Raw genomic sequence first — 27,573 nt, 5'->3', positions numbered from 1 at the left:
CCGTGAGGGATTACCTTCCCCCACCCTCCTCCAATCCTGTGGGATATAAAAGGGCGCTGCTCCTGTCGCTAGTTTGACTCTACAGGATGTCAGCCCTAGAACTACGGTTCCAGCTGGTGGAATACAGATCTTCCCCCCCCTTCCCATCACTGAGGCCACAAAGTCATTAGGAGAACCCAGGTTGGGGCAGTCAGGTCACCCTCATGACCATACTTGGTGGCAGCGGTGGAACACTACTCAAGCCGTCTGATCTGGGAGAGTTGCAGAGGACTGGTGTTCGTAGTCACCGTTTAAGGGCTCCACAACCAGGAAGGCATATAGGCAGATGCAGCAGAGGCCATAGGTGATCCGTACACAGCATGTTTCGAACGCCATCATGTCCAACCTCACCAGCTCGGTATTAGTAAGAAGACTGGAGTGGATATACAACCAAAGCAGGAAATGGAAACTAAAGAAGATATGCCAGTTTTGACGTATCGAATACCATGCCACTGACACTCGGTCGGATTTGATCCAGGAATTGGTCCATTGGGATGTCCAGAACGTCGTGGAGAACAAAGAGGGTGACCCAGAGGAATTTAACTGCTTTCCAGATCAAGAACCAGTGGCAAGTCTGAAATCAGCAACCCAATCCCAAGCAACCTGAATCCAGACGTTTGTTGGTCACACTGGGGTCTGGAGCCTCAAGCAGGGAGAGGGCTTGTGTTATGGAATAAGTTTTGGGAGTTTCATTTCCCCTATCGCCAGTGCCGGCCCCTATGTCCATGATAGTCCACCACCAAGGAAATAATTTCGGCTATAGAGACGTGCCAGTTCATCAACATCAAGATGCTTACATGTGATTGGGCCATATACCTGTGGACTGGTTTGACTGGCTGGGCCCAGGATGCTGTCCGGTTGCTTAGGGCTCGGGACTGCCTTTACTATGGGACTATTAAGTACACCCTGTTGGCCCTTTTTACCACCACTCCTCAGAGATATTGTACCAACTGCCGGACGTTGTCTTGTCAGGGGGCCTCCTATGTAGAATTTGGCAGTCAACACCGACGACACTGCAACTGCTGGCTAGATGGTTGGGCTCCTTACTCTGCTGCTGGCTTTTGGGACGTGATCGTGTTCTAACAACTTTTGGAGAAGACGGTCCTAGAAATACGAGGGTAGGTACCCAAACGGAAGCCCGAGACCCCAGAGCAAGCAGCCTGTTTGGCTGACAAATTTACAGCTAATCGACCACATTGAAGACCCGACATGCCCACCGATCCCAGGAGACCCCTCAACTAAGGATTCAAGCAGTCACTTGAGCAGGGCTATTCCGATACCCAGTAGAAACCCCACCAGGAAAAAGATTTACAAACAGGACCTGTGATTTGTCCAACCCACCATGCTGTTATACGTTCTGGCGCCTTGGATACATGGCCAAAGATTGTCTCCAGGACCCCATGCCTGTATACCGGCTCAGCTAGTCAACGTCTGTCAAGAGTAGTATCAACCTCTGAGGGACACTACCCCCAGGATACACCAGCATTGGAGACCGTGATATATCTGGTCCACACTCTATGGCAGTTTAGAAAAACTACACCGGCCAACCTCCATTGCCACATCCAGCCGGTCAAGGTTGGTGACATCCAGGACGAGGGACTTTGGGATGCTGGGTCTTCCATCACCCTGGTCAGCCCAGATATTGTCCCCCGAGAACACCATTTACCAGGCTGCCAAGTGACCATCTCCCTGGCTGGAGGTCAGCGCTCGCACATCCCCTTGGCATGTGTGCAGTTAGACTGGGGAACCGACCAAGGAGTGGTCAAAGTGGGGCTCATGGACGGCCTCACCACTCCTGTTATTTTGGAAAATGACCTAGGAGCAGGGCTGTCCAGCCAGTTTGTCACACCAATCACCCGTAACAAAGCCAAGCAACACCCTGATGCGGATCCTTCTGCCACCCCTTGCAAGGATAACTCACACTCCACTTGTCCAGTGTGTCACCGAATGGGAGAAGCCCCTTGGCCAACCCCAGCCGCAACTGAAAAAATTCCTCCTTTCCCTGGTCGACTTTGCCACCTACTAACCAGAGGCCGTTTCCCTGTCATCCATAGATGCAGCAACGAAATACTGGTGGAGCGATCAGCGCAAAATAGGGTCTTATCCGGTGCAGATAAAATTAATATAGTCAGATTCTACTCACCAGATGGAGCAATAGATAAAGCGTGTAAAAATATCTGTTGCAGCAGATCCACGGGCCAGCAAGTGACTGTACTGTAGATAGATGAAAGGGAGAATGTGGCTATGGTCCGCACTGCCGAATAATTGAAGGTCCAAAGTGTTTCACATAAAGAATGGTAGTTTATTCAACGCATTTCAAAGTCTGACTTCTTCATCAGGAAATACCACATTAATATCAATAATACAAATGGTATTAATGTGGTATTTCCTGATGAAGAAGTTATTCAGGCTTTGAAACTTGGACCATATCCACATTATCCCTTTCATCTATCCACAGATGCAGAGCACAAGGCTCAAGCTCTACTGGACATCGTTAGTCGAGTAGGGTTTCCCCAAAAGGTATTGACCAACCAAGGGGCTCCGTTCCAAACTGAGCTGATTCAGGCTCTCTGGGAGAAACATGGGGTCCGCCCCATGTGCACCACCCCCTTCCACCCTGAAACCAATGGGTTGTGTGAGCGCTTCATCAGAACGCTCAAACAGCTCATTAGCTGATATGACGAATCCGAGGAAGGAAACTGGGAGACAAACCTGTAGTATCTACTTTTTGCATACTGGGAGGTGCTGCAGGATTCAACCAGGTTTTATCCCTTCGAATTGCTGTAAGGCCACAAAGTACGAGGACCATTGTAGCTTGTATTAGAGAGTTGGGAGGGCACCTTCCCCACAGAAAAGGTTCCCATTCTGGATTATGTCCAAAAGTTTAGGGAAAAGATGAAGTACATCTTGGCCTTAGCCCCCCAGAATTTAGAAGTACCTCAGCAAAGGCAATAAGGTGTTACATCCATGCTGCTAGACTCCGAGAATTTGCCTGTGGACAGAAGGTTCTACTACTAGTACCAGAACACTAAAATAAGTTGCAAGCCACGTGGGTGGGTCTGTTCACCATTACCAGGAAATGCGGGAATACTGACTACACAGCGTCCCTGTATTGAGCAGGTGTTAGTGATCAGACCTATTATGTCAACAGGCTAAAAGGAAAGAGAGGTCACCAACTTAGCAATTTGTGATCCCCTTTAGGTGACCCAGATATGGACCAGACAACGGACTAATTGGTGGAATTTTAAAGGGTAGTGGGGTTAATGGATGTCCTGGTTAGGCAGCGGCTTTGTGCATCACAAAAGCAGCAGTTAACAAACCTGCTCGGAACATGTAGACTCCTCTTCACAAGTCGGCCTGGTTGAACAAGTCTGGTCCAGCATCATGCTAACACAGGAGTAGCCACCCAAGCATCCCGTCTTCCAGCTGACCTCTCCAGTGTTGGCAATGATGGATGACATGTTGAATATTGGGGTCATAGTTCCTTCACATAGCCCATGAGCTGCTAATGTAGTGTTGGTGCCCAAGAAAGAAGAGTTCTCTTTTTTTTGTGGACTAATGGTGACTCATTGAGGTCACCATTACAGATACCATGCCTCTAGTGGATGAACTGCCGGACAGGTTAGGAGGATATCGGTTTATATTTGCAATTGATCTGAGCAAGTGATATTTGCAGATCCAACTCACAAGAGGCTCAAGAGTAGTCCTCATTCATCACCCTTTTTGGCTTGTGTGAGTTCAGCATACCATTTGGGATGAAGAACTCCCCAGCTACCTTCCAAAAGATGGTGGATCAGTTACTAGAGGGATTTTGGGGTTATGCCCTGGCCTACCTGTATGACATCACTATCTTCAGCGAGACCTGGGAAGAGTATCTTTAGCACATGTCCCAGGTGCGGCAGAGGATAGGCAAAGCCCAGCTCACTGTTCAGCCCAACAAGTGCAAGATGGGGATGGCTGAGGTGGTATACCTGGGACATAGGATGGTAAGTGGATGCATTCATCCAGAACCCTAAAAATTACCCAGTTGCCCAACACAGTCAGCCAAAAACAGGTTTGTGCATTCTTAGTGACTGCAAATTATTAACAAAAGTTTATCCTCAATTACAGCTCAGTAGCAAAGCCTCTCACTGACCTCACCACCAAAAGATATGCCCGCAACCTCATCTGGACCATAGAATGTGAGTTCACATTCCTCCAGTTGGAAACCCAGCTAGCCCAGAGCCAAGTCCTGACTGCTCCCAACTTCCGCCGCAGTTTCATTGTCCAAATAGACGCATTGGATACCAGACTGTGAGTTGTGCTCAGCCAAGAGGGGGCTGATGGTCAGCAACACCCGATGGCATATGTCTTCCAGAAGCTGTTGGACCAGGAGAGAGTCTACAACATAATAGAAAAAGAATGTCTGGCCATAGTCTGGGCACTGAAAAAATTGCAGCCATACCTCCTATGGCAAGGAGTTCACGGTCCTAACTGACCACAATCCCTTAAGTTGACTAAATCGGACTGCTGGGGACAACGTATGTTTACTCAGATGGAGTCTGGCCTTACAGACCTATAATTTTTCAGTCTCACATTAAAAGGACAAAGAACATGGAAATGCTGACGGACTCTTCTGATAAGTGGAGGAGGACGATTGGAAGGCTATCACGTCTGGAAGCCACGTCAACAGCGACCCACGGCAAGATCCAGGTGTCTCTGGGACTAAGAAGGGGGAGGAATGTAACAACACAGGGTCAATCTAGCCACAGGTGCAGGGGGGAGGAATTATGTTTAGTATGCCAAATGCAAGGAACATGAGCCATTGTTTCATGGGAGACTGACCGTTGACCCTTGTCTGTTAATTTGCGGAACGCCTGCTGATTACGTATTGCATTAGCTCCTTGCGGTGTGCTAGTTTGCACAACTTGGAGGACTAATTTGCAGTCTAATTCAACAATCGTAGACTGACGGTTTACCTCTCCCCACCTACCTCCAATCCTGTGGGACAAGGCCCTGAAATGAGAGCTGTTCCTGTTACTGGTGTGATTCTACAGGACATCAGTCCAGAAACAACGGTTCCAGCTGGTCTAATACAGATCTGTTCCACTTCCCATCACTGAGCCCAAAAAGTAATTTTTCCAAACTTGTGTTCTCCAATCAGGTCACCTAGCCACATACCTCAGTGTGCTTGGTCAACTTCCTAAGCTTGCTGCTACCTCTTTGTGGGTGCCTGCGAAAAGCAGGGTGCTACTGGTTGGTGTAGTTTGTGCATGATGGCGACCACTGACCCACCCTCATGTCTCCACATTCAAGCAATCGGTTTGTTGGTCATCCTTGTCGCCTTGTTCCTTGTATTTTTCCAACCATGATGTCCTTAGTGATTGCTCTCTTTGTATGTGTTGAAATTAGGCAAGTCATAGGTTGGTGATCCTTGCTTCGAGTGACATGTCTGGATTGATTTCTTCCAAAATTGATTTGTTTTTATTGCCATCCATGGTAATGATAACATCCTTCTCACAGTAATGATCGACAACCACAATCTTTGGCGAACACATATTGTATGTAGTCAGTCTGATTCTCATTCGGTTATGTCCATTGTAGATTCATCGTTTGTGATTTTGGAACAAGGTGTTCATGACGGATAATTGATTTGGCTTACTAAAGTCAATGAATCTTCCTCCAGACTAATTTTGTTCACCAAGTTAAAAGTTTCCAACAATGTTTCCATGTTTGAGTGGCCCACTTAGAATTCAAGTTTACCATGATAATGAGTAAGTCTTGTTTTGGCGTCTTATCGATTTCCTCTTGAACTTGATCGTAGAATAGTTCAACGTCCTCCTTCTCGGCATCTGTTGTTGGTGAGTAGACTTGTATCACATGGATTGGCGCTTCTTGTAGTCATATTGTGATGACTCTATCACTGACTGTATTGTACTTCAGATCGTTGCCAGCCAATCTTCGATTGAGAATAAAAGCAACACCGTTTCTTCTTTAGTTATCATTGCCAGAATAGTTTGGCAGAATAGTAGAACCAATGTTTGTTTGAATGGAAATCTTTCAATTTGAATCCATCTTAATTTGTTAATTCTGAGTACCTCAAGTCCTGTTCTGTTCCTTTCAGCTTTGACATTGTCAAGTTTGCCTTGGTTCATGGTTCGTACATTCCAAGTTCCGAACTTTATGATATCTCTGCAGCTTATGATCTTCCCTTTCAGCCAAGCAATATCAGCACCAAGTCGTCCTTGTGGCTTTGATCCTGGCGCGTCATGAGCACTGATCATATTAGGGACAGCTATCAACACTTCCCCAGTAGCTTGAGTGCCTTCCAATTTCCAGCAGTACATCGAATTCCATTAGTTGTACTCTCCATCAAGTTTTGTTGACATACTACAAAGGAAGATTGTCAGGCCTTTCTTCAGAACAGTAATGTGGTTCGCATGAAGTAGCCAGGCTGAGTCAGTGTTGTATGTTTTCAATAAAAACTGCCTTATCGCACATCATCCTGCTGCCAACGTTGGTGCTGGGCAGAATACTTACTCTGTCACCACAATTGAAACCTGTTCATCTGGGGTGTCCCTGATTGGAAAAATTCTTTGCCAACAGCATAGCTTTCCGTATCATTGATGCATACAAATACACAATAAAAAAGATTTTAAATGCAGAATATACACAACCTTTGTACAATACATACATCAAGTACACAATACACACAACAAAACAAACACAAAACAGACAACAAATATACAATACACACAACAAATACACAATAACATATCAAATACAAACAACAAATACACAATACAGATAATAAACACACAACAGACATCAAATACACAATATAGGCAACAAAAACACAATACAGACCACAAACCCACAATACAGAAAACAAAAACATAAAATACAAATACACAGTACAGACAAAAAAACTATAAAGACCTCAAATAATTCCAATAAACAGTGAAATACTATACTAACACACAGTGAAATTCTATACTACCAATTCATAGTAAAACCATTAGGCTAGGTTCATATTGCGTTAGGGCAATCCGTTAAGCGCATAGCGCTAGCGGATTGCGCTAACGCAATGTTTATTTTGGGGCCGCGTTCGCCGTCCCCGCTAGCGCAGATCCCCGATCTGCGATAGCGAGGAACGGACCTCGGACGCTGCAAGCAGCGTCCGAGGCGCATCACAAAAGAACGGCACATCGCTAGCGCGTGCCGAAAATGGCACACGCTAGCGATGCGCTACAAAAACAAATAACATTGCTGTCAATGGGTGCGCTAACGGACCCGTTGCACGGCGTTAATTTCGCCGTGCAACGCAGTCCGTTAGCGTTCACCCATTAACGCAATATGAACCTAGCCTTATTACCAACATACAGTGCCCAAATATGTACCAAGAAATCCCTTCAAATTTATACTAATATACAATGCTCAGAAATACCAATTTACAATTCCCTAGCAATACAGAACAAAATCACTACTCAAGGATAGTGTAGTATCAAAATACAGAGCACAAATAATAGCAACATGTAGTTCTATAATATGTACAACAACAATCCCAGCCAACTAATGCAAACATGCAGTGCCCAAATATGTATAGTAAATGCCCAAATATTATCAACCAAAAAATAGCAATATACAGTGGAAAAATAATGGCAAAATACAGTGCACAAATAATGGCAACCAAATAAAACTGATTGTATATCAGTAATTGGTTTGTATTACATTGACAGTTTCAAATACCAACATAGTACTCAAATTATACCAAAATGTTCCAATATACAGTGCATAATACCAGCCAAATACCAATATACAGTGCCCAAATATTATAAAACCAAATACTGATGTACAGTGTTCATATAATACCAACAAAGGAAATACCAACATAGATTGTCCAAATAATACCAATTTACAGTCCCTAAATAATACAGATTTAAAGTGCCCAAGTATTACAAATCAAATAATGATGACCGTGTCGAAATAATACCTGAAAAATAGTAGCAGCCATATAATACCAATATACAATACTCAAATTATACTGACATACAGTGCCCAAGGAATTCCGTTCAAGTAATAAAACATCCTCTCTCTTCCATTCTGGTTCATGTAAAACTCCATTCTGATTCTCCTGGATCTCTCTGCAGCATTTGACAATGTGGATCAAAAGCTCCTCTTCACTATTCTCTATATCAGCTCCTTTTAGACATCTGAAAATTATCCATTTTGGGGAGTTTTTAGTTAGGTTTATGCCATGCATTGCTGGGTCCCTTCTCAGTAACAAAAATAACGGAGAAGCAAAAACTTTCTGGCGTTGGCTACATCATCAGTAGCACAGTATAAAACATAAGTGACAGGCAGGAGATGTCTGGGTTTGTAAGGGCTTTAGCGCTGGCTGCTTTATCTGTACATTTTGGATCATGATGAACAGGCAGGAAGTGGCATCATGGGGTTGTTAATAAGTAGCCAGTCCCCCACTGTCAACCATTGGTATATCTAATCATTGGAATTAACTCTGTTACCCACCTGTCCTGACTAGGCTCAGCTACCGTCTCCTCTGGCCTCTGCTGTGCTGTACGCCAGGTTTTACGATACGATACGATACACTTTATTGATCCCGTGGGAAATTATGGTATCACAGCAGCACAACTTAAATCATAAAAATCATAAAGAAATTACATAGTTGACATGACAGTTTGTTGACAGAAGAACATTATACATTATACATTAGAATAGGACATACACAACGAGTGAACTGAAATGTAGAGAAATAAGTAGACATTCACCTTGGTGGTTTAACCCTAATGTTATTATTGTACATTCCCATGGCAGTTGGCACAAACGATTTCCTATATTTTTCCTTCTTACACCTCAGAAGTATTAGCCGGTTACTGAAGGTGCTCTTCTGTCTCATGAATAGCTCATATAATGGATGTGCATTATTGTTCATAATTGCCATACACTTTTTCAGAGTTCTTCTCTCCACTACCTCCCCAAAAGAGTCCAGATTGCAGCCCACAGCAGAACTTGCCTTCTTAATAATCTTATTCAGCTTATTAGCATCAGAGGCCCGCACACTACTACCCCAGCACGTGATTGCAAAAAAAGATGGCACTTGCCACCACAGACTGGTAGAACATTTCTAACATTTTGCTGCACACATTAAAAGACCTCAGTTTCCTTAGGAAATACAATCTGCTCATCCCCTTCTTGTAGACAAACTCTGAGTGGCATCTCCAGTCCAGTTTGCTATCCAAATGGACCCCCAAATATTTGTACCTCTCCACCTGCTCTACCTCCTGACCAGCAATAGTGATCGGTAAGCATTCCAACTTAATCCTGCTATAGTTGGCCACCAACTCCTTAGTTTTCTTAACATTTAGTTGTAGATAGTTACCATTGCACCAATCCACGAAATTCGACACCACCCTTCTATATTCCTCATCCCCCTGATCCCCCTGATCTCCCCTAATGCATCCCACAACCACGGAGTCATCCGAAAATTTATGAAGGTGGCAAAGTTCAGATTTATACTGAAAGTCTGAAGTATACAGAGTGAATAGAAAGGGCGCAAGCACCGTTCCCTGGGGGGCACCTACACTGCTCAATAATCTGCTTGACACCACTGCTCCCATCTGTACAAACTGTGGCCGATCTGATAGGTAGTCAGTTATCCAATTTCTCATCCCCACCTCCACCTTCATATCAGTCATCTTTTTGTGTAGTAAAAGTGGCTGCAGGGAGTTAAATGCACTCGAGAAATCAAAGAACATCGCTCGCACCGTGGTTCCGTCAGTCTCCAGAAATGAATGTACCCTATGTAACAGAGAAAGAATAGCATCATCCACCCCCAATCTATGTCGGTAAGCAAACTGAAGGGGACCGATAAAAGCATTGACCCTTGGTCTTAAGTGAGCAAGCACTAATCTTTCCAAGTTGGCCGATGCATCTTTTTGACTTCATCTCTTCTTAGGCCAGTTAGAAACACATCCTAGTCTTAGCATTGCGACTTAAGAGTGCATTTGTGTGGAGTGTTCCAAAATTATTTTGCTATGTGCTGTCATGTTGCTTTTTTCCTGTAATTCCTGCAGACTCTCAGTCCTGTTAATTAATCTGCTGTTACCCAATTTTGGATTAACCCTTATGTTTCAGTAAGCATGATGATGTTATTAGACTGTTCAGTTTGTGCAGTCTTCTTCCAAATCTCCTATAATTTGTGGAGCCTGTCAGTCCTACCAGTTAACCCTCTACTAGCCACCTGGATCAACCCATTGATTGCTGTAAGCATATGAACTGTTATAGTTCATATCGTGCATTTATCCATGCAAAATACTGGAGATTCTTCTACCTTCCTTTGTACTGCTTTGGACTAGGCTATTCCCTCTGTTCTGGCCCTATAGTTTACCATGTGCCCTCCGCCCGAATGCCAATACCCTGAGTCCATGTTCACACCTTGACCTGTGGCTTTGTGAATCCACCTCCCCAGGTGAGCCTAACAAGCTGTAGGTGTGTGAACATAGATCTACAGTATGCTGGATTCATTTTAACAAATGTAAGGTTTTCCATACTTACGAAGGACAGTCTTATCTTTTTTGGTGGAACAGTGCCATCTGTCGCTCTTAATACCCTCTCTCACATTACATGGGAAGCTGAACAAGGCAAAAGATAAATGTCACTCTTGCCAAATGCTGCACCTTGTCAAATTTTGTGACATAGATGGCTAGTCTGAGAGAACAAACGCCCCTCAACTAGTCAAAAGGCTAATTTACATATGAAAAACAGTTTATAACTAGGGTTGAGCGAAACGGGTCGTTCATTTTCAAAAGTCGCCGACTTTTGGCAAAGTCGGGTTTCATGAAACCCGATCCGACCCCTGTGCGGGGTCGGCCATGCGGTACGCGACTTTCGCGCCAAAGTCGCGTTTCAATGACGCGAAAAGCGCCATTTCTCAGCCAATGAAGGTAAACGCAGAGTGTGGGCAGCGTGATGACATAGGTCCTGGTCCCCACCATCTTAGAGAAGGGCATTGCAGTGATTGGCTTGCTGTCTGCGGCGTCACAGGGGCTATAAAGGGGCGTTCCCGCCGACCACCATGTTACTGCTGCTGATCTGAGCTTAGGGAGAGGTTGCTGCCGCTTTGTCAGAAGCAGGGATAGCGTTAGGCAGGGTCCATTAACCACCAAACCGCTTGTGCTGTAGCGATTTCCACTGCCCAACACCACCTTCGGTGTGCAGGGACAGTGGAAGCTACATTTTTTTTTTTTTTCCCCTCAGCGCTGTAGCTCATTGGGCTCCCTGATAGCTGCATTGCTGTGTGTACGCCGCTGTGCAAACCAACTGCTTTTTTCAAAGCACAAATCCTCTTGTTCCTTCCTTTCTGCACAGCTATCTTTTTTGTTTGTCCACACTTTTTATTTAATTTGTGCATCAGTCCACTCCTTATTGCTGCCTGCTATGCCTGGCTGAGATTACTGCAGGGAGATAGTAATTGTTTGACACTCCCTGTTTTTTTTTTTTTTTTTTTTTTTTGTGGGAGATTAAGATTGACATTTCTGCTAGAGTGCCATCCCTGTGTGTGCCATCTCTCACTCAGTGGGCCATAGAAAGCCTATTTATTTTTTTGCTTGATTTGGGTTATAAAATCTACCTGAAAAAATCACTACATCAATCAGTGGGAGAAAAATATTGGCCTCAGCGCTTGTGTGCCACTCCTGACTCCTGTGTGCATCATCACTCACTCAGTGGGCCATAGAAAGCCCTTTTTTTTTTTTTTTTTTGCTTTATTTGGGTTCTAAATTCAACCTGAAAAAATCAATAAATCAATCAGTGGGAGATTAATATTGGCCTTTGGGCTTGTGTGCCAGTCCTAAGCGTGCCATCTCTCTCTCTCAGATAGTGGGCCATAGAAAGCCTATTTATTATTTTTTTTATTGGGTTTATAAATTTTCCCTGGAACAAAAAAAAAAAAGTGGGAGATTAATATTGGCCTCTGGGCTTGTGTGCCAGTCCTGAGCGTGCCATCTCTCTCACAAATAGTGGGCCATAGAAAGCCTATTTATTTATTTTTTTTTGGTTTTATAAATTCTCCCTGAAAAAAAAAAGGGAGATTAATATTGGCCTTTGGGCTTGTGTGCCAGTCCTAAGCGTGCCATCTCTCTCTCTCAGATAGTGGGCCATAGAAAGCCTATTTATTTTTTTTTATTGGGTTTATAAATTTTCCCTGAAAAAAAATAAAAAGTGGGAGATTAATATTGGCCTCTGGGCTTGTGTGCCAGTCCTGAGCGTGCCATCTCTCTCACAAATAGTGGGCCATAGAAAGCCTATTTATGTTTTTGGTTGATTTGGGTTCTAAATTCTACCTGAAAAAATCAATAAATCAATCAGTGGGAGATAAATATTGGCCTCTGGGCTTGTGTGCCACTCCTGACTCCTGTGTGCGTCATCTCTCACTCAGTGGGCCATAGAAAGCCTTTTTTTGTTTTATTTGGTTTCTAAATTCTTCCGGAAAAAATCATTTTATTCTATTAATTTTTTTTCCTAAAGTCTCCCTGAAAAAACAAACAAAAACAAATCAGTGGGAGATTAATATTGCCCTTTCTGCTTGTGTGCCAGTCTTGACTCCTGGGTGTGCCATCTCTCTCTCTCTCTCTCTCTCTCCAATTGTGGGCCATAGAAAGCCTATTATTTTTTTAGCTTGATTTGGGTTCCAAAATCTACCTGGAAAAATCACTACATCAATCAGTGGGAGATAAATATTGGCCTCTGGGCTTGTGTGCCACTCCTGACTCCTGTGTGCGTCATCTCTCACTCAGTGGGCCATAGAAAGCCTTTTTTTGTTTTATTTGGTTTCTAAATTCTTCCGGAAAAAATCATTTTATTCTATTATTTTTTTTTCCTAAAGTCTCCCTGAAAAAAAAAAAAAACAAATCAGTGGGAGATTAATATTTACATTTGTGCTTCAGTGACAGTCCTGCGTGTGTGGCATCTCTCTCATTTGTTGCCACCAACAACAGAGTGTGTAACATTGTGCCTGATTTTCATTGTGGTCTCACTCACCTGTAAAGGGGTAGCTAAATCATACTGAAGTTATAGCTCACCGTGTAAGTTGTGTGACAGCAACAAATACCGTTAGTTTGTTTACGTTTTTAAAACAATGAGGAAGTCTGGTGGAAGAGGTCGTGGCCGGGGGCGTTCATTGTCAGCTGGTAATGAGGGCAGTGGTAGTGGTGGAGCATCAGCTGGTCGTGGGAAAAAAAATATTGCACCTAAGTCTGGAGCTGTGGAGCCAGGTTCGTCGTCTGGCTACACAAGGCCTCGAACGCTCCCTTTTCTGGGAGTAGGAAAACCGCTTTTAAAGCCGGAGCAGCAAGAGCAAGTTTTGGCTTATCTTGCTGACTCAGCCTCTAGCTCTTTTGCCTCCTCTCGTGAAACTGGTAAATGTCAAAGCAGCGCGTCGTTAGTGGATGTTCACGGTCAGGGACAAGTCGCTTCCTTGTCCTCTTCAGCAAAAACCACAACAGAGAAGAATGCAGCAGGCGACACAACGGGTTACTCCATGGAGCTCTTTACACATACCGTCCCTGGCTTAGAAAGTGAAGCAGTTAACAGTCCATGCCCATTACAAGTTGAATCTGACATGGAGTGCACTGATGCACAGCCACAGCCAGACTACTATGCTGGTCCTTTGACTCAGACCACAACATTGCCCTCGCAGGGTAATGATCAAGAATCAGACCCTGATGAGACTATGTTGCCCCATCACGAACGCTATACCACCGACCGACACGGTGACACAGACGAAGTTGCACACGAGCTACAAGAAGAGGTAATAGATGACCCAGTTCTTGACCCCGATTGGCAGCCATTGGGGGAACAGGGTGCAGGCGGCAGCAGTTCTGAAGCGGAGGAGGAGGGGCCGCAGCAGGCATCAACATCGCAACAGGTTCCATCTGCCGGGCCCGTATCTTGCCCAAAACGCGTGGCAAAGCCAAAACCTGTTGGAGGACAGCGTGGCCATCCGGTTAAAGCTCAGTCTGCAATGCCTGAAAAGGTATCCGATGCTAGAAAGAGTGCAGTCTGGCATTTTTTTTAAACAACATCCAATTGATCAGCGCAAAGTCATCTGTCAAAAATGTTCAACTACCTTAAGCAGAGGACAGAATCTGAAAAGTCTCAATACAAGTTGCATGCATAGACATTTAACCACCATGCATTTGCAAGCCTGGACTAACTACCAAACGTCCCTTAAGGTTGTAGCACCCTCGGCCAATGAAGCTAGTCAGCAACGCAACATCCCTTCCGGCAGTGTAGGGCCACCATTTTCCGCACCACCTGCAGTATCTGTGCAGGTTTCTTTGCCAGGCCAAAGCAGTCAGGGTCAGGGAATCACCAGTTTCGTAGTAGGAAACACTGCATCAAGGGCACCGGCGGCAACAATACCATCTCCCACCGTCTCTCAGTCTGCCATGTCCACCGGCACCCCCGCTAGTTCCACGATCTCCAGCTCTCCAGTCCAGCTCACCCTACATGAGACTATGGTTAGAAAAAGGAAGTACTTAGCCTCGCATCCGCGTACACAGGGTTTGAACGCCCACATAGCTAGACTAATCTCGTTAGAGATGATGCCCTACCGGTTAGTTGAAAGCGAAGCTTTCAAAGCCCTGATGGACTACGCTGTACCACGCTACGAGCTACCCAGTCGACACTTTTTTTTCCAGAAAAGCCATCCCAGCCCTCCACCAGCATGTTAAAGAGCGCATCGTCCATGCACTCAGGCAATCTGTGAGCACAAAGGTGCACCTGACAACAGATGCATGGACCAGTAGGCATGGCCAGGGACGTTACGTGTCCATCACGGCACACTGGGTGAATGTTGTGGATGCAGGGTCCACAGGGGACAGCAAGTTTGGTACAGTTCTGCCTAGCCCACGGTCTAGGAAACAGTTGGCTGTAGCCGTTCGCACCCCCTCCTCCTCCTCTTCGTCCTCCTGCAGAAGCGAGAGCTCGTCCACAGACCGCAGTCGCACAACCACTCCATCCGCAGCTGCCACTGTTGCACACCAGGTCTCCCATTATGGGGCAGCTACTGGCAAACGTCAGCAGGCTGTATTGGCTATGAAGTGTTTGGGCAACAACAGACACACCGCGGAAGTTCTGTCCGAGTTCTTGCAGAAAGAAACGCAGTCGTGGCTGGGCACTGTAGATCTTGAGGCAGGCAAGGTAGTGAGTGATAACGGAAGGAATTTCATGGCTGCCATCTCCCTTTCCCAACTGAAACACATTCCTTGCCTGGCTCACACCTTAAACCTGGTGGTGCAGTGCTTCCTGAAAAGTTATCCGGGGTTATCCGACCTGCTCCTCAAAGTGCGTGGACTTTGCTCACATATCCGCCGTTCGCCCGTACACTCCAGCCGTATGCAGACCTATCAGCGTTCTTTGAACCTTCCCCAGCATCGCCTAATCATAGACGTTGCAACAAGGTGGAACTCAACACTGCACATGCTTCAGAGACTGTGCGAACAGAGGCGGGCTGTTATGTTTTTGTGGGAGGATACACATACACGGGCAGGCAGTAGGATGGCAGACATGGAGTTGTCAGGTGTGCAGTGGTCGAAGATTCAAGACATGTGTCAAGTCCTTCAGTGTTTTGAGGAATGCACACGGCTGGTTAGTGCAGACAACGCCATAATAAGCATGAGCATCCCCCTAATGCGTCTGCTGATGCAAAGTTTGACGCACATAAAGGATCAGGCGTCTGCAGCTGAGGAGGAGGAAAGCCTTGATGACAGTCAGCCATTGTCTGGCCAGGGCAGTGTACAGGACGAGTTAGCGGGCGAGGAGGATGATGGGGATGATTATATTTTTAATGAGGAAGCTTTTCCGGGGCCACTGGAAATTGGTGGCGCGGCAAGGCCGGGTTCTGGTTTTTGGAGGGACACAAGTGACGTGGATTTGCCTGAAACTGCCCCTCAACCAAGCACAACCGCAGATTTGAGAACTGGAACTTTGGCCCACATGGCGGATTATGCCTTACGTATCCTCAAAAGGGACACACGCATAACTAAAATGATGAACGATGACGATTACTGGTTGGCCTGCCTCCATGATCCTCGCTATAAAGGCAAATTGCAAAATATAATGCCAGATGAGAACTTGGAACTAATATTAGCAATCAAACAATCAACTCTTGTTGACCGTTTGCTTCTGGCATTCCCTGCACACAGCGCCCGTGATCGTTCTCACACGAGCTGCAGGGGCCAGCAGACCAGAGGAGTTAGAGGGGCAGAAATCAGAAGTGGCGTTGGCCAGAGGGGTTTTCTGACCAGGTTGTGGAGTGATTTTGCTATGACCGCAGACAGGACAGGTACTGCAGCATCAATTCAAAGTGACAGGAGACAACATTTGTCCAGTATGGTTACAAACTATTTTTCATCCCTTATCGATGTTCTCCCTCAACCGTCATTCCCATTTGATTACTGGGCATCAAAATTAGACACCTGGCCAGAATTGGCAGAATATGCATTGCAGGAGCTTGCTTGCCCGGCAGCTAGTGTCCTATCAGAAAGAGTATTCAGTGCTGCAGGTTCAATACTAACAGAAAAAAGGACTCGTCTGGCTACCCAAAATGTAGATGATCTAACCTTCATTAAAATGAACCACAACTGGATTTCGAAATCTTTTGCCCCACCTTGCCTGGCTGACACCTAGCTTTCCTATGAAAAGGTCTTGCCTGTGGACTATTCTGAATGCCTTTTCCAATCTCGTAATTTTCTGCACCTGATTGTCCAGCATACGACATGTTTACACCTCACTAAATGGCCAAACTCCCCACACGGGGCCGTGGTATCGACACTTGGCGACAGCACCCGTGAGAGTGCTGTTTGTCTGAAGAGGTGGGTGTGCCCGCTTTTGGTCGACGGCACTGCCACTGGGTCCCTCCTAGTACAATAAAGTGTCTCTGGTGGTGGTGGTGCGCACCCAACGTCAGACACACCGTTGTAATATGAGGGGCCCTGGGCCTGTACCGCCGGCCACAAGACAGTTCCCCCCCCCCCCCCAGCTCAAACAGTGCTCTACCACTTTCAAAATTATCTCACAGCTCCACCAATGTTTAGTCTATGCGCTGACATCCTTCAATGCCTGCCACTGACAATACCATTGTATTGACATTTTTGTTATGTTAGGCCTTCGAAGCCTGTCTGCGGTCACTCCTTCCACTATGCCTCCACTGACCACACCACTGCTGCCCGTGTACCCCTGGAACCAATTTAAAATTGCCTACAGCCATGTGTTATTATTTTAGGCCTTCGATGCCTGTCTGCGGTCACTCCTTCCACTAGGCCTCCACTGACCACACCACTGCTGCCCGTGTACCCCTGGAACCAATTTAAAATTGCCTACAGCCATGTGTTATTATTTTAGGCCTTCGATGCCTGTCTGCGGTCACTCCTTCCACTAGGCCTCCACTGACCACACCACTGCTTTCCGTGTACCCCTGGAACCAATTTAGAATTGCCTACAGCCATGTGTTATTATTTTAGGCCTTTGATGCCTGTCTGCGGTCACTCCTTCCACTAGGCCTCCACTGACCACACCACTGCTGCCCGTGTACCCCTGGAGCCAATTTAAAATTGCCTACAGCCATGTGTTATTATTTTAGGCCTTCGATGCCTGTCTGCGGTCACTCCTTACAATATGCCTCCACTGACCACACTGCTGCCCGTGTACCCCTGGAACCAATTTAAAATTGCCTACAGCCAGCCCAATTTTTTTATCTTAGGCCTTCGATGCCTGTCTGCGGTCACTCCTTCCACTAGGCCTCCACTGACCACACCACTGCTGCCCGTGTACCCCTGGAACCAATTTAAAATTGCCTACAGCCATGTGTTATTATTTTAGGCCTTCGATGCCTGTCTGCGGTCACTCCTTCCACTAGGCCTCCACTGACCACACCACTGCTGCCCGTGTACCCCTGGAACCAATTTAAAATTGCCTACAGCCATGTGTTATTATTTTAGGCCTTCGATGCCTGTCTGCGGTCACTCCTTACAATATGCCTCCACTGACCACACTGCTGCCCGTGTACCCCTGGAACCAATTTAAAATTGCCTACAGCCAGCCCAATTTTTTTTATCTTAGGCCTTCGATGCCTGTCTGCGGTCACTCCTTCCACTAGGCCTCCACTGACCACACCACTGCTGCCCGTGTACCCCTGGAACCAATTTAAAATTGCCTACAGCCATGTGTTATTATTTTAGGCCTTCGATGCCTGTCTGCGGTCACTCCTTCCACTAGGCCTCCACTGACCACACCACTGCTGCCCGTGTACCCCTGGAACCAATTTAAAATTGCCTACAGCCATGTGTTATTATTTTAGGCCTTCGATGCCTGTCTGCGGTCACTCCTTCCACTAGGCCTCCACTGACCACACCACTGCTGCCCGTGTACCCCTGGAACCAATTTAAAATTGCCTACAGCCATGTGTTATTATTTTAGGCCTTCGATGCCTGTCTGCGGTCACTCCTTCCACTAGGCCTCCACTGACCACACCACTGCTGCCCGTGTTCCCCTGGAACCAATTTAAAATTGCCAACAGCAATGTGTTATTATGTTAGGGCTTCGATGCCTGTTTGCGGTCACTCCTTCCAATAGTTCTCCACTGACCAGACCAATGCTGGCCGTGTACCCCTGGAACCCAGCTGAAAGTGCATGTAGCCTCCTTTTTTTCTTTGTTTTATATTTAGAAAGCCCAGATGAACTACGCTGTGCAACGGTTCAAGCTACCCAGTCGACATTTCTTTTGCGAGAAAAGCCATCCCAGCCCTCCACCGGCATGAAAAAGTTTGCATTGTCATAGCACTCAGGCAATCAAACAGTAGAAAGGTGCACCTGACAAGAGACGCATGGACCAGTAGGCATGTCCACAAAAAGTTACGTGTCCATTACGGCGCACTGGGTTAATGTGTTAGATGCATGGTCCACAGGGGACAGCCTACAAAGTCTGTCTGCAGTCCCTAATTCCCATTTTCCTCCGCTGACCACACCACTGCTGCCCGTGTACCCCTGGAACCAATTTTACAGTGTTTACAGCCTAATTTTGTTATGTTAGGCCTACTACGCCTGTCTGCGGTCCCTCCTTCCAATACTCGTCCACTGACCACACCACTGCTGCCCGTGGACCCCTGGAACCTATTTTTAATTGCATAGAGCATCCTTTTTTTAATAGTAGGCGTACAAAGTCTGTCTGCGGTCCACTATTGAAATTGTCCTCCACTGCCCAGAGCACTGCTGCTTGTGTACCCCTGTAACTTTTTTAAGCTGCAGTGAGCCACATTTTTGGGTTAAGTCCTACTACCTGTGTCTGTCTGCGCCACTCAATTCAGCTGTGTTCCTTTGAAAAAGCTGAGCGTCAATAGTCTTGTTTTCAGCCTCTAGGAATTTTAAAACTGCATTGGGGGTACAACTTTGGTAGGGCCTACTAACGGTGTCTGCCTCCCCAAGGTGTGCCCCAGGTTTCCTCGCCATTGCTTCGATCTTAATGCTCTCGTTTAGTAGTTGTTGGAAACTACACTGCATTAGGCCTACAAATTGGGTATGGGGTGTAGAGAGATGGTGTGTTCCACTCCAAGGTGTTCTCCAGGTTGCCTTTCCTGAGCTTCGATCTTCCGGCTCTCATTTAGTAGTTCTTGGAAACTACACTGCATTAGGCCTACACATTTGGTATGGGGTGTAGAGACGGTGTGTTCCACTCCAAGGTGTTCTCCAGGTTGCCTTTCCTGAGCTTCGATCTTCCGGCTCTCGTTTAGTAGTTCTTGGAAACTACACTGCATTAGGCCTACAAATTGGGTATGGGGTGTAGAGAGATGGTGTGTTCCACTCCAAGGTGTTCCCCAGGTTTCCTCGCCATTGCTTCGATCTTAATGCTCTCGTTTAGTAGTTGTTGGAAACTACACTGCATTAGGCCTACAAATTGGGTATGGGGTGTAGAGAGATGGTGTGTTCCACTCCAAGGTGTTCTCCAGGTTGCCTTTCCTGAGCTTCGATCTTCCGGCTCTCGTTTAGTAGTTGTTGGAAACTACACTGCATTAGGCCTACAAATTGGGTATGGGGTGTAGAGAGATGGTGTGTTCCACTCCAAGGTGTTCTCCAGGTTGCCTTTCCTGAGCTTCGATCTTCCGGCTCTCATTTAGTAGTTCTTGGAAACTACACTGCATTAGGCCTACACATTTGGTATGGGGTGTAGAGACGGTGTGTTCCACTCCAAGGTGTTCTCCAGGTTGCCTTTCCTGAGCTTCGATCTTCCGGCTCTCGTTTAGTAGTTCTTGGAAACTACACTGCATTAGGCCTACAAATTGGGTATGGGGTGTAGAGAGATGGTGTGTTCCACTCCAAGGTGTTCCCCAGGTTTCCTCGCCATTGCTTCGATCTTAATGCTCTCGTTTAGTAGTTGTTGGAAACTACACTGCATTAGGCCTACAAATTGGGTATGGGGTGTAGAGAGATGGTGTGTTCCACTCCAAGGTGTTCTCCAGGTTGCCTTTCCTGAGCTTCGATCTTCCGGCTCTCGTTTAGTAGTTGTTGGAAACTACACTGCATTAGTTCTACAAATTGGGTATGGGGTGTAGAGAGATGGTGTGTTCCACTCCAAGGTGTTCTCCAGGTTGCCTTTCCTGAACTTCGATCTTCCGGCTCTCATTTAGTAGTTCTTGGAAACTACACTGCATTAGGCCTACACATTTGGTATGGGGTGTAGAGACGGTGTGTTCCACTCCAAGGTGTTCTCCAGGTTGCCTTTCCTGAGCTTCGATCTTCCGGCTCTCGTTTAGTAGTTCTTGGAAACTACACTGCATTAGGCCTACAAATTGGGTATGGGGTGTAGAGAGATGGTGTGTTCCACTCCAAGGTGTTCTCCAGGTTGCCTTTCCTGAGCTTCGATCTTCCGGCTCTCGTTTAGTAGTTGTTGGAAACTACACTGCATTAGGCCTACAAATTGGGTATGGGGTGTAGAGAGATTGTGTGTTCCACTCCAAGGTGTTCTCCAGGTTGCCTTTCCTGAGCTTCGATCTTCCGGCTCTCGTTTAGTAGTTGTTGGAAACTACACTGCATTAGGCCTACAAATTGGGTATGGGGTGTAGAGAGATGGTGTGTTCCACTCCAAGGTGTTCCCCAGGTTTCCTCGCCAATGCTTCGATCTTCATGCTCTCGTTTAGTAGTTCTTGGAAACTACACTGCATTAGGCCTACAAATTGGGTATGGGGTGTAGAGAGATGGTGTGTTCCACTCCAAGGTGTTCTCCAGGTTGCCTTTCCTGAGCTTCGATCTTCCGGCTCTCGTTTAGTAGTTGTTGGAAACTACGCTGCATTAGGCCTACAAATTGGGTATGGGGTGTAGAGAGATGGTGTGTTACACTCCAAGGTGTTCTCCAGGTTGCCTTTCCTGAACTTCTATCTTCAGGCTCTCATTAAATTGTGGTTAAACGGAACAACTGCATTTGGCGTACTAGTTGGTTTGGGGCCTACTATCGGTGTCTGCCACTCCTTGCTGTTCTCCTGGTTTCCTGTCCTGAAATTCCATTTTCAGGCTCTCGTTAAGTAGTTGTTAATGTTAGACTGCATTTGGCCTACTAGTTGGGTTGGGGCCTACTATCGGTGTCTGCCACTCCTTGCTGTTCTCCTCCACTGAACAAAGCTGTGCCGCCTGTTTACTACGGTTGCCAATTTTGAACTGCATTTCGACTACTTACTGATTTGGGCCTACTCTCTGTGTCAGCCTCTCATTCCAGTTGTCCTCCACGGCAATGCCCCCTGGTTAGTCCTGTGTTACCAATTTTGAACTGCATTTAGCCCACTTTATTCTTTGGGCCTATATCTGTGTTTCCTCCTCATCCTGCCCATTGCCCAGCCAGTGATAGATGAGTCTGCTGGTACATTGACCCATAACGCAAAATTCCCCGTGAACGCTACACAGCAAGATTGTGACCCTGCTGAAAGTCAGGTTCCTCTTCCCGCATACCATACCACCTTACACGGGGACAAACAGGAAGGTGCAGATGAAAGTACGCAAAAGTGTTGCTGCCGGTGGGAGGCGCCCCCGCCATGCAAACACACCGCTGTACTTTGAGGGGCCCTGTGCCAGTGCCAATGCCAACGAGTGGGCCCCCCCTGCTTGCTCAGGATCACAGCACTTGCAAAGTTGAAATACTTACCTCTCCCTGCTCCACTGCCGTGACGTGGTCCAGATTTACTGGGCCCACTAATTACTTGAACCAGCCCTACCCCCCACAACTTTAGCCAAATGACCCCCAATTTCAAATGCCTTCCAATTATTATAAGGTAAATTACGATTGACAAGCTTCTTTAACAAGAATGGATGTTTTTGCCATTAAAATGGGCAGTGTAGGTGTTTTCCTGGCCTCCACTCACTGCCGACTATGCTCCCCCATTGACTTGCATTGGGTTTCGTGTTTCGGGCGATACCCGACTTTTCGCGATAATCGGCCGATTCCACTCGACTCGACTTCTAAGATAGTCGGGTTTCGCGAAACACGGCTCGACTCTAAAAAGGTCAATGTCGCTCAACCCTATTTATAACAATTTTTTTTAATCATGTGTTTAGGTGTCAACCCCCTTTTTCCCACCTCCCATAATGCTTGTGGGTTGGAGGGCTTGGGAGACCTCTGTGGTTCCTTTTAAAATCTATCCTCTTCTAACACACTAATTTTCACTACTGTCTGCCACTCTGTATAAAGTGCATTTTGTCTATTATGTCTCTTATCTCTGTGGCGGAGAGCTAGTCAAAAGCAATTTCAACTTTCTAGTAACATACAGATCAATTAAATTGATGGTTGCTCTGCTATCTAGAAGTGTTGAAATGAAAACAAACAAATATAGCAACAAAATCTTGCATAAATTGAGGAAAGATCGGTTCATCTAGGTATGTTTCCACAAAGCCACCGAGACGAAATTGAAATCAAATGCTGAAATCTTTGCTCTGAGAATTTGTAGCGGTCAAGATTCCGCCTATAGGTGTGTCTGGAAGCAGTGAGTGCCAGTTCAGGCTTCCAATCTAAAACACGGGCATGTTCACCTGTCAGTATATTGAGTGACAGTTCATCCATCCAGTCAGGGCAAGGACGTACCGTGGCTTCCTTCATGTGGTCTTCTGTTCTAGTTACCTGACTATTTAGCTGGCTTTATGTCTCCAATTAACGTCAGGTGTAGCTTTTCTCAAATGTTGTGCGCTTGCTCTGTTTTCTGTGTCATTGTATTTGATCCTGGCTGCCTGACCTTGGACCTTGCCTTTGACAATCTGTTTTCCTTAGCCTTTTGTCTTGGTCCGCTACTTTCCCGTAATTCTGACCTCAGACTGTTACCTGACTACACCTCTGCCTTTTCTCTTTGTTTATGGCAAGCCCTCTTGGTATTTGACTCCAGACCTCTTGACTACCCAGCCTCACTGCTTGATCGTGAGTAGTGACTAGCGTCACAGTGAAGTGCAGGTGCCAAGTACATGATAGCATAATCAAGTGACAGTATAGCAAAGATATTGTACATACAAATATATTTTTTCAAGCACAGCTTTATATTTTCTGTGCCCCATTTCTTATTGAAATCCTGCTTAACATGGGATCAGCAGATATACATTAGTTAAAGAGGAGTAATTGGTACTTATTCTAACATGTCATGTTTCAGCCTCTATGCGTTTCACAACTACTGCTCATCAGGAGGCAAGAAAGATTGATGCAGCATGGTTTCCCCTATGGTTCTCAATGATGGAATTGGTTTCTAGTGAATAAATCCTTGCAATACATTGCTATTTTGATCCTTATTTGATTCATTGTTAAGATCCGGTACCTAGTTGACCATTTCTTCTGCTTTTCAGTGTGTATTATAAATATCTAAAGTAGGGCTTGCCAGGGAAATAAGGGACAGCTGCCGAGCTAAGCAGGAAATCAGGAAAGGACACGGAATAGGGGTAGTCCAGGTATATATATATATATATATATATATATATATATACATACATATATATATATATATATATATATATATATATATATATTGTTTTGTGTGAATTACACAAATCTGACTCTGACTCCTCAATTTCCCTGACTTCCAACATCACAGCACTACATCAGTACTGAGCATGTACTTAATGTGCAGCACAGATTAATCTCAACTAAAAGCCGAGATCTTTAGATCAGGAATTGAATAGACATTTATAGGACATTTCATAACTTCCCCAAATTCTTATGAAAACATTTGCAGCATATCCTGCACTGAACTACTGAACCCAATTTATTACATATTTTAGAAGTCATAGTCGATCCATTTTATGCCTACTCCAACGCCACCAAAATGGACACCGACTCCACCACTCCAACTCCACAACCCTGGTGTTAGTCCCTTTTTAATAACATTTTAAGAAAATTTACATTTTAATTTGGGGTCTTCTTATAACCACAAGTTATAATTAAGCCATGCTTCAATTCTCAATATGAAAGTGACATGTCCCCTCTTACGAGATGGCTTTATGGATTTTGGTCCCATTTTACCATTACAACTATGATGGCTAGCTCTAGAAGAGAAATTAAAAATTGACATGGCAACATCTTTTTGGCTTAATAACATAATATATTAGTCCTTCCATTGATGTCAGTTAGTAACTGATTTTTATTACAATTTATTTCAAAAGGGAGCCGTTATAAAAAATAAAAGTAATGTATATATTTTTTCTTGGCAGATGACTGTGCATCAGAGGGACATCTGACATTTACTGATTTTGAAGCAGCTGATTATGGTATCACACCATATATATATGAAGAGCATCACATTATTCCAGATTTCTTGCCAGCCCTTCACAGCAAAAATCTATCATATATTCCTTATCAAAAGGTCCTATTTTTTGATTCATTGCAGACTGTTAAACAAAATAAAAATAACAAAAGGGATGCGGAACATGAAAAAGCTCATACAGGAGAGAAACCATTTTCATGTTCAGAATGTGGGAAATGTTTTACCAAGAAAACATATCTTACTGTACATCAGAGAGTTCACACAGGGGAAAAGCTATTTTCATGTGAAGAATGTGTAAAATGCTTTAATTGCAGAGGAGATCTTGTTAAACATAAAAGAACGCACATCGGGGAGAAACTATTTTCATGTTCAGAATGTGGGAAATGTTTTACAAATAAAACAAACCTTACAATACATCAGAGAATTCACACAGGAGAGAAGCCATTTTCATGTCATGAATGTGGAAAATGTTTTACTTGCAATGGAGATCTTATTAAACATAAAAGAACTCACACAGGGGAGAAGCCATTTTCATGTCCAGAATGTGGGAAATGTTTTTCAAGGAAAGGAAATCTTACTATACATCTTAAAACTCACACAGGGGAGAAGCCATTTTCATGTCACGAATGTGGGAAATGTTTTATTTGCAAAGGAGACCTTGTTAAACATCAGCGAACTCATACAGGGGAAAGACCATTTTCATGTTCAGAATGTGGGAAATGTTTTATGAAGAAAAAATATCTAACTGTACATCAGAGAAGTCACACAGGGGAGAAACTGTTTTCATGTCCAGTATGTGAGAGATGTTTTACATACAAAACAAATCTAGCTGCACATCAGAAAATTCACACAGGGGAGAAGCCATTTTCATGTTCGGAATGTGGGAAATGTTTTAACAAGAAAGCAAATTTTTTTTCACATCAGAGAAGTCACACAGGGGAGAAGCCATTCTCATGTCCAGAATGTGGTAAATGTTTTACTTGCAAAGGAGATCTTATTAAACATAAACGAATTCACACAGGGGAGAAGCCATTTCCATGTCATGAATGTGGGAAATGTTTTACTATAAAAGCAAGTCTTACTGCACATCAGAGAAGTCACACAGGGGAGAAGCCATTTTCATGTCAAGCATGTGGGAAATGTTTTACTTGCAAAAGAGATCTTGTTAAACACAACAGAGCTCACACAGGGGAGAAGCCATTTTCATGTCCAGAATGTGGGAAATGTTTTACCTACAAAACAAGTCTTGTTACACATCTGAGAATTCACACAGGGGAGAAGCCATTTTCATGTCACGAATGTGGGAAATGTTTTACTCAAAAAGGAGATCTTATTAAACATAAAAGAACTCACACAGGGGAGAAGCCGTTTTCATGTTCAGAATGTGGAAAATGTTTTACAACGAAATCAAGCCTTACTGTACATCTGAGAACTCATATAGGTGAGAAGCTATTTTAATTTTCAGAATGTGGGAATTGTTCCTGTAAATCCACTGTTGTTATGAATCAAAGGATACATAGAGAGGAGAAGCCATTTTCACAATGATAATAAGAAAATGTTTAAAAAAGAAATTACATTTTGTTAAACATCATGGAAATTACACAGGGATGTAGTCATTTCTTATTTTATAAAATTATTTAATTGATGAAATGTATAAGACAAGTTACAGTAAAAATTAAGTCACAAGTCTTAAAGGGGAAGCAATTTAGAACACTAAATGATATTGATTAGGAAAATGTACTGTATGCAATGACCAATAACCATCACCAAGTAGAATGCATATAACAATCCTACATATTTCACTGCACATATAGAATCCTTTACCATTATATGAACACTACAACTGCATCTTAAAGAGGTTGACCAGTCCTTCTGTGGTATACATGATCGGGACAGTTGCTGAGACAAACATCAGACAACAGGCATCTAATAATTATGGTGTCTTATCAGATGAGACCAACTGGATGGTCCCCTCTTCAGCTCTCATAATCAAGTTCAATAGCATCTACCTGCACCTGATACCCGACCACATGTAGAGAGAGGTATCAGATCGTCTCTTTAAACTAGTAACCTATGATTAATAAACATTTACCTTTAATACTAATATCCATCTGTTTGCATCTTTATTTTTATTGTTTATATGTTAAGAAAGTGCTTTCGGACCTGCATAATTAAGGGAGAGCTGGTATGCAGTTTGTATAGAAATATTGAAACAAGAATTATATTCCTTATCTTGGGTTTGTTAAAGTGAACTGTAATGATATTATGAATGTCATTCCAAGTACTCCTCTTCTCCCTACACTAGGTAGCTTTTCTTTTCACTTTGCCAGCTCCTCCCTTCCCCCTGTCACAGCTGCATGCCCCCTCATTCTGCCTGTGAAACCCTATACTTCCTCCCCCCCCCCCTCAAAAGCGTGTTTGTTAGAAGAAACCATCTAGGCATGAGTAAGATCCGCAGTGATCGAAACGCGTTGCTGTAATCTGTGCAATCACTTATCTTGTCCGCCTTCTGTAAGGATTATCCTATTTTATGACTACGTTGGATTAATAAAGAAATTTTTTACCATTTCATTGGAGCTGGAGTTACTACATGGATTGATTTGCTGTTGCTTGGAGTCCGGGTCAGGACGAACTCTCGTGCTCCACATCTGATGGTCTGGTGAGCTGGCTGCGGCTTTTTTTAGCCATTTTTTCCTGCTTTATAATGATATTATGAATGTCATTCCAAGTACTCTTCTTCTCCCTACACTAGGTAGCT

The 27,573-nt window shown here is 44.7% G+C and overlaps 1 protein-coding gene across 1 annotated transcript in view; it reads left to right on the top strand.

Moving 5' to 3' along the window:
- The window catches only part of LOC138666543 (zinc finger protein 850-like), a 148,693-nt gene extending 121,774 nt beyond the window's left edge, over positions 1-26,919 (top strand). Inside the window, exon 24 of the mRNA XM_069754753.1 lies at positions 24,763-26,919. Coding sequence (XP_069610854.1) covers positions 24,763-26,273 — 1,511 coding nt within the window. The 3' untranslated portion in view covers positions 26,274-26,919. The remainder of the gene's footprint in view (positions 1-24,762) is intronic.
- The last annotated feature ends 654 nt before the right edge of the window (positions 26,920-27,573 follow it).

The sequence above is a fragment of the Ranitomeya imitator genome, chromosome 2 (assembly GCF_032444005.1).
Source record: "Ranitomeya imitator isolate aRanImi1 chromosome 2, aRanImi1.pri, whole genome shotgun sequence".
Taxonomy (NCBI): Eukaryota; Metazoa; Chordata; class Amphibia; order Anura; family Dendrobatidae; genus Ranitomeya; species Ranitomeya imitator.
The sequence above is the reverse complement of the archived record's forward strand: the minus strand, read 5'-3'. Positions and strand labels throughout refer to the sequence as shown.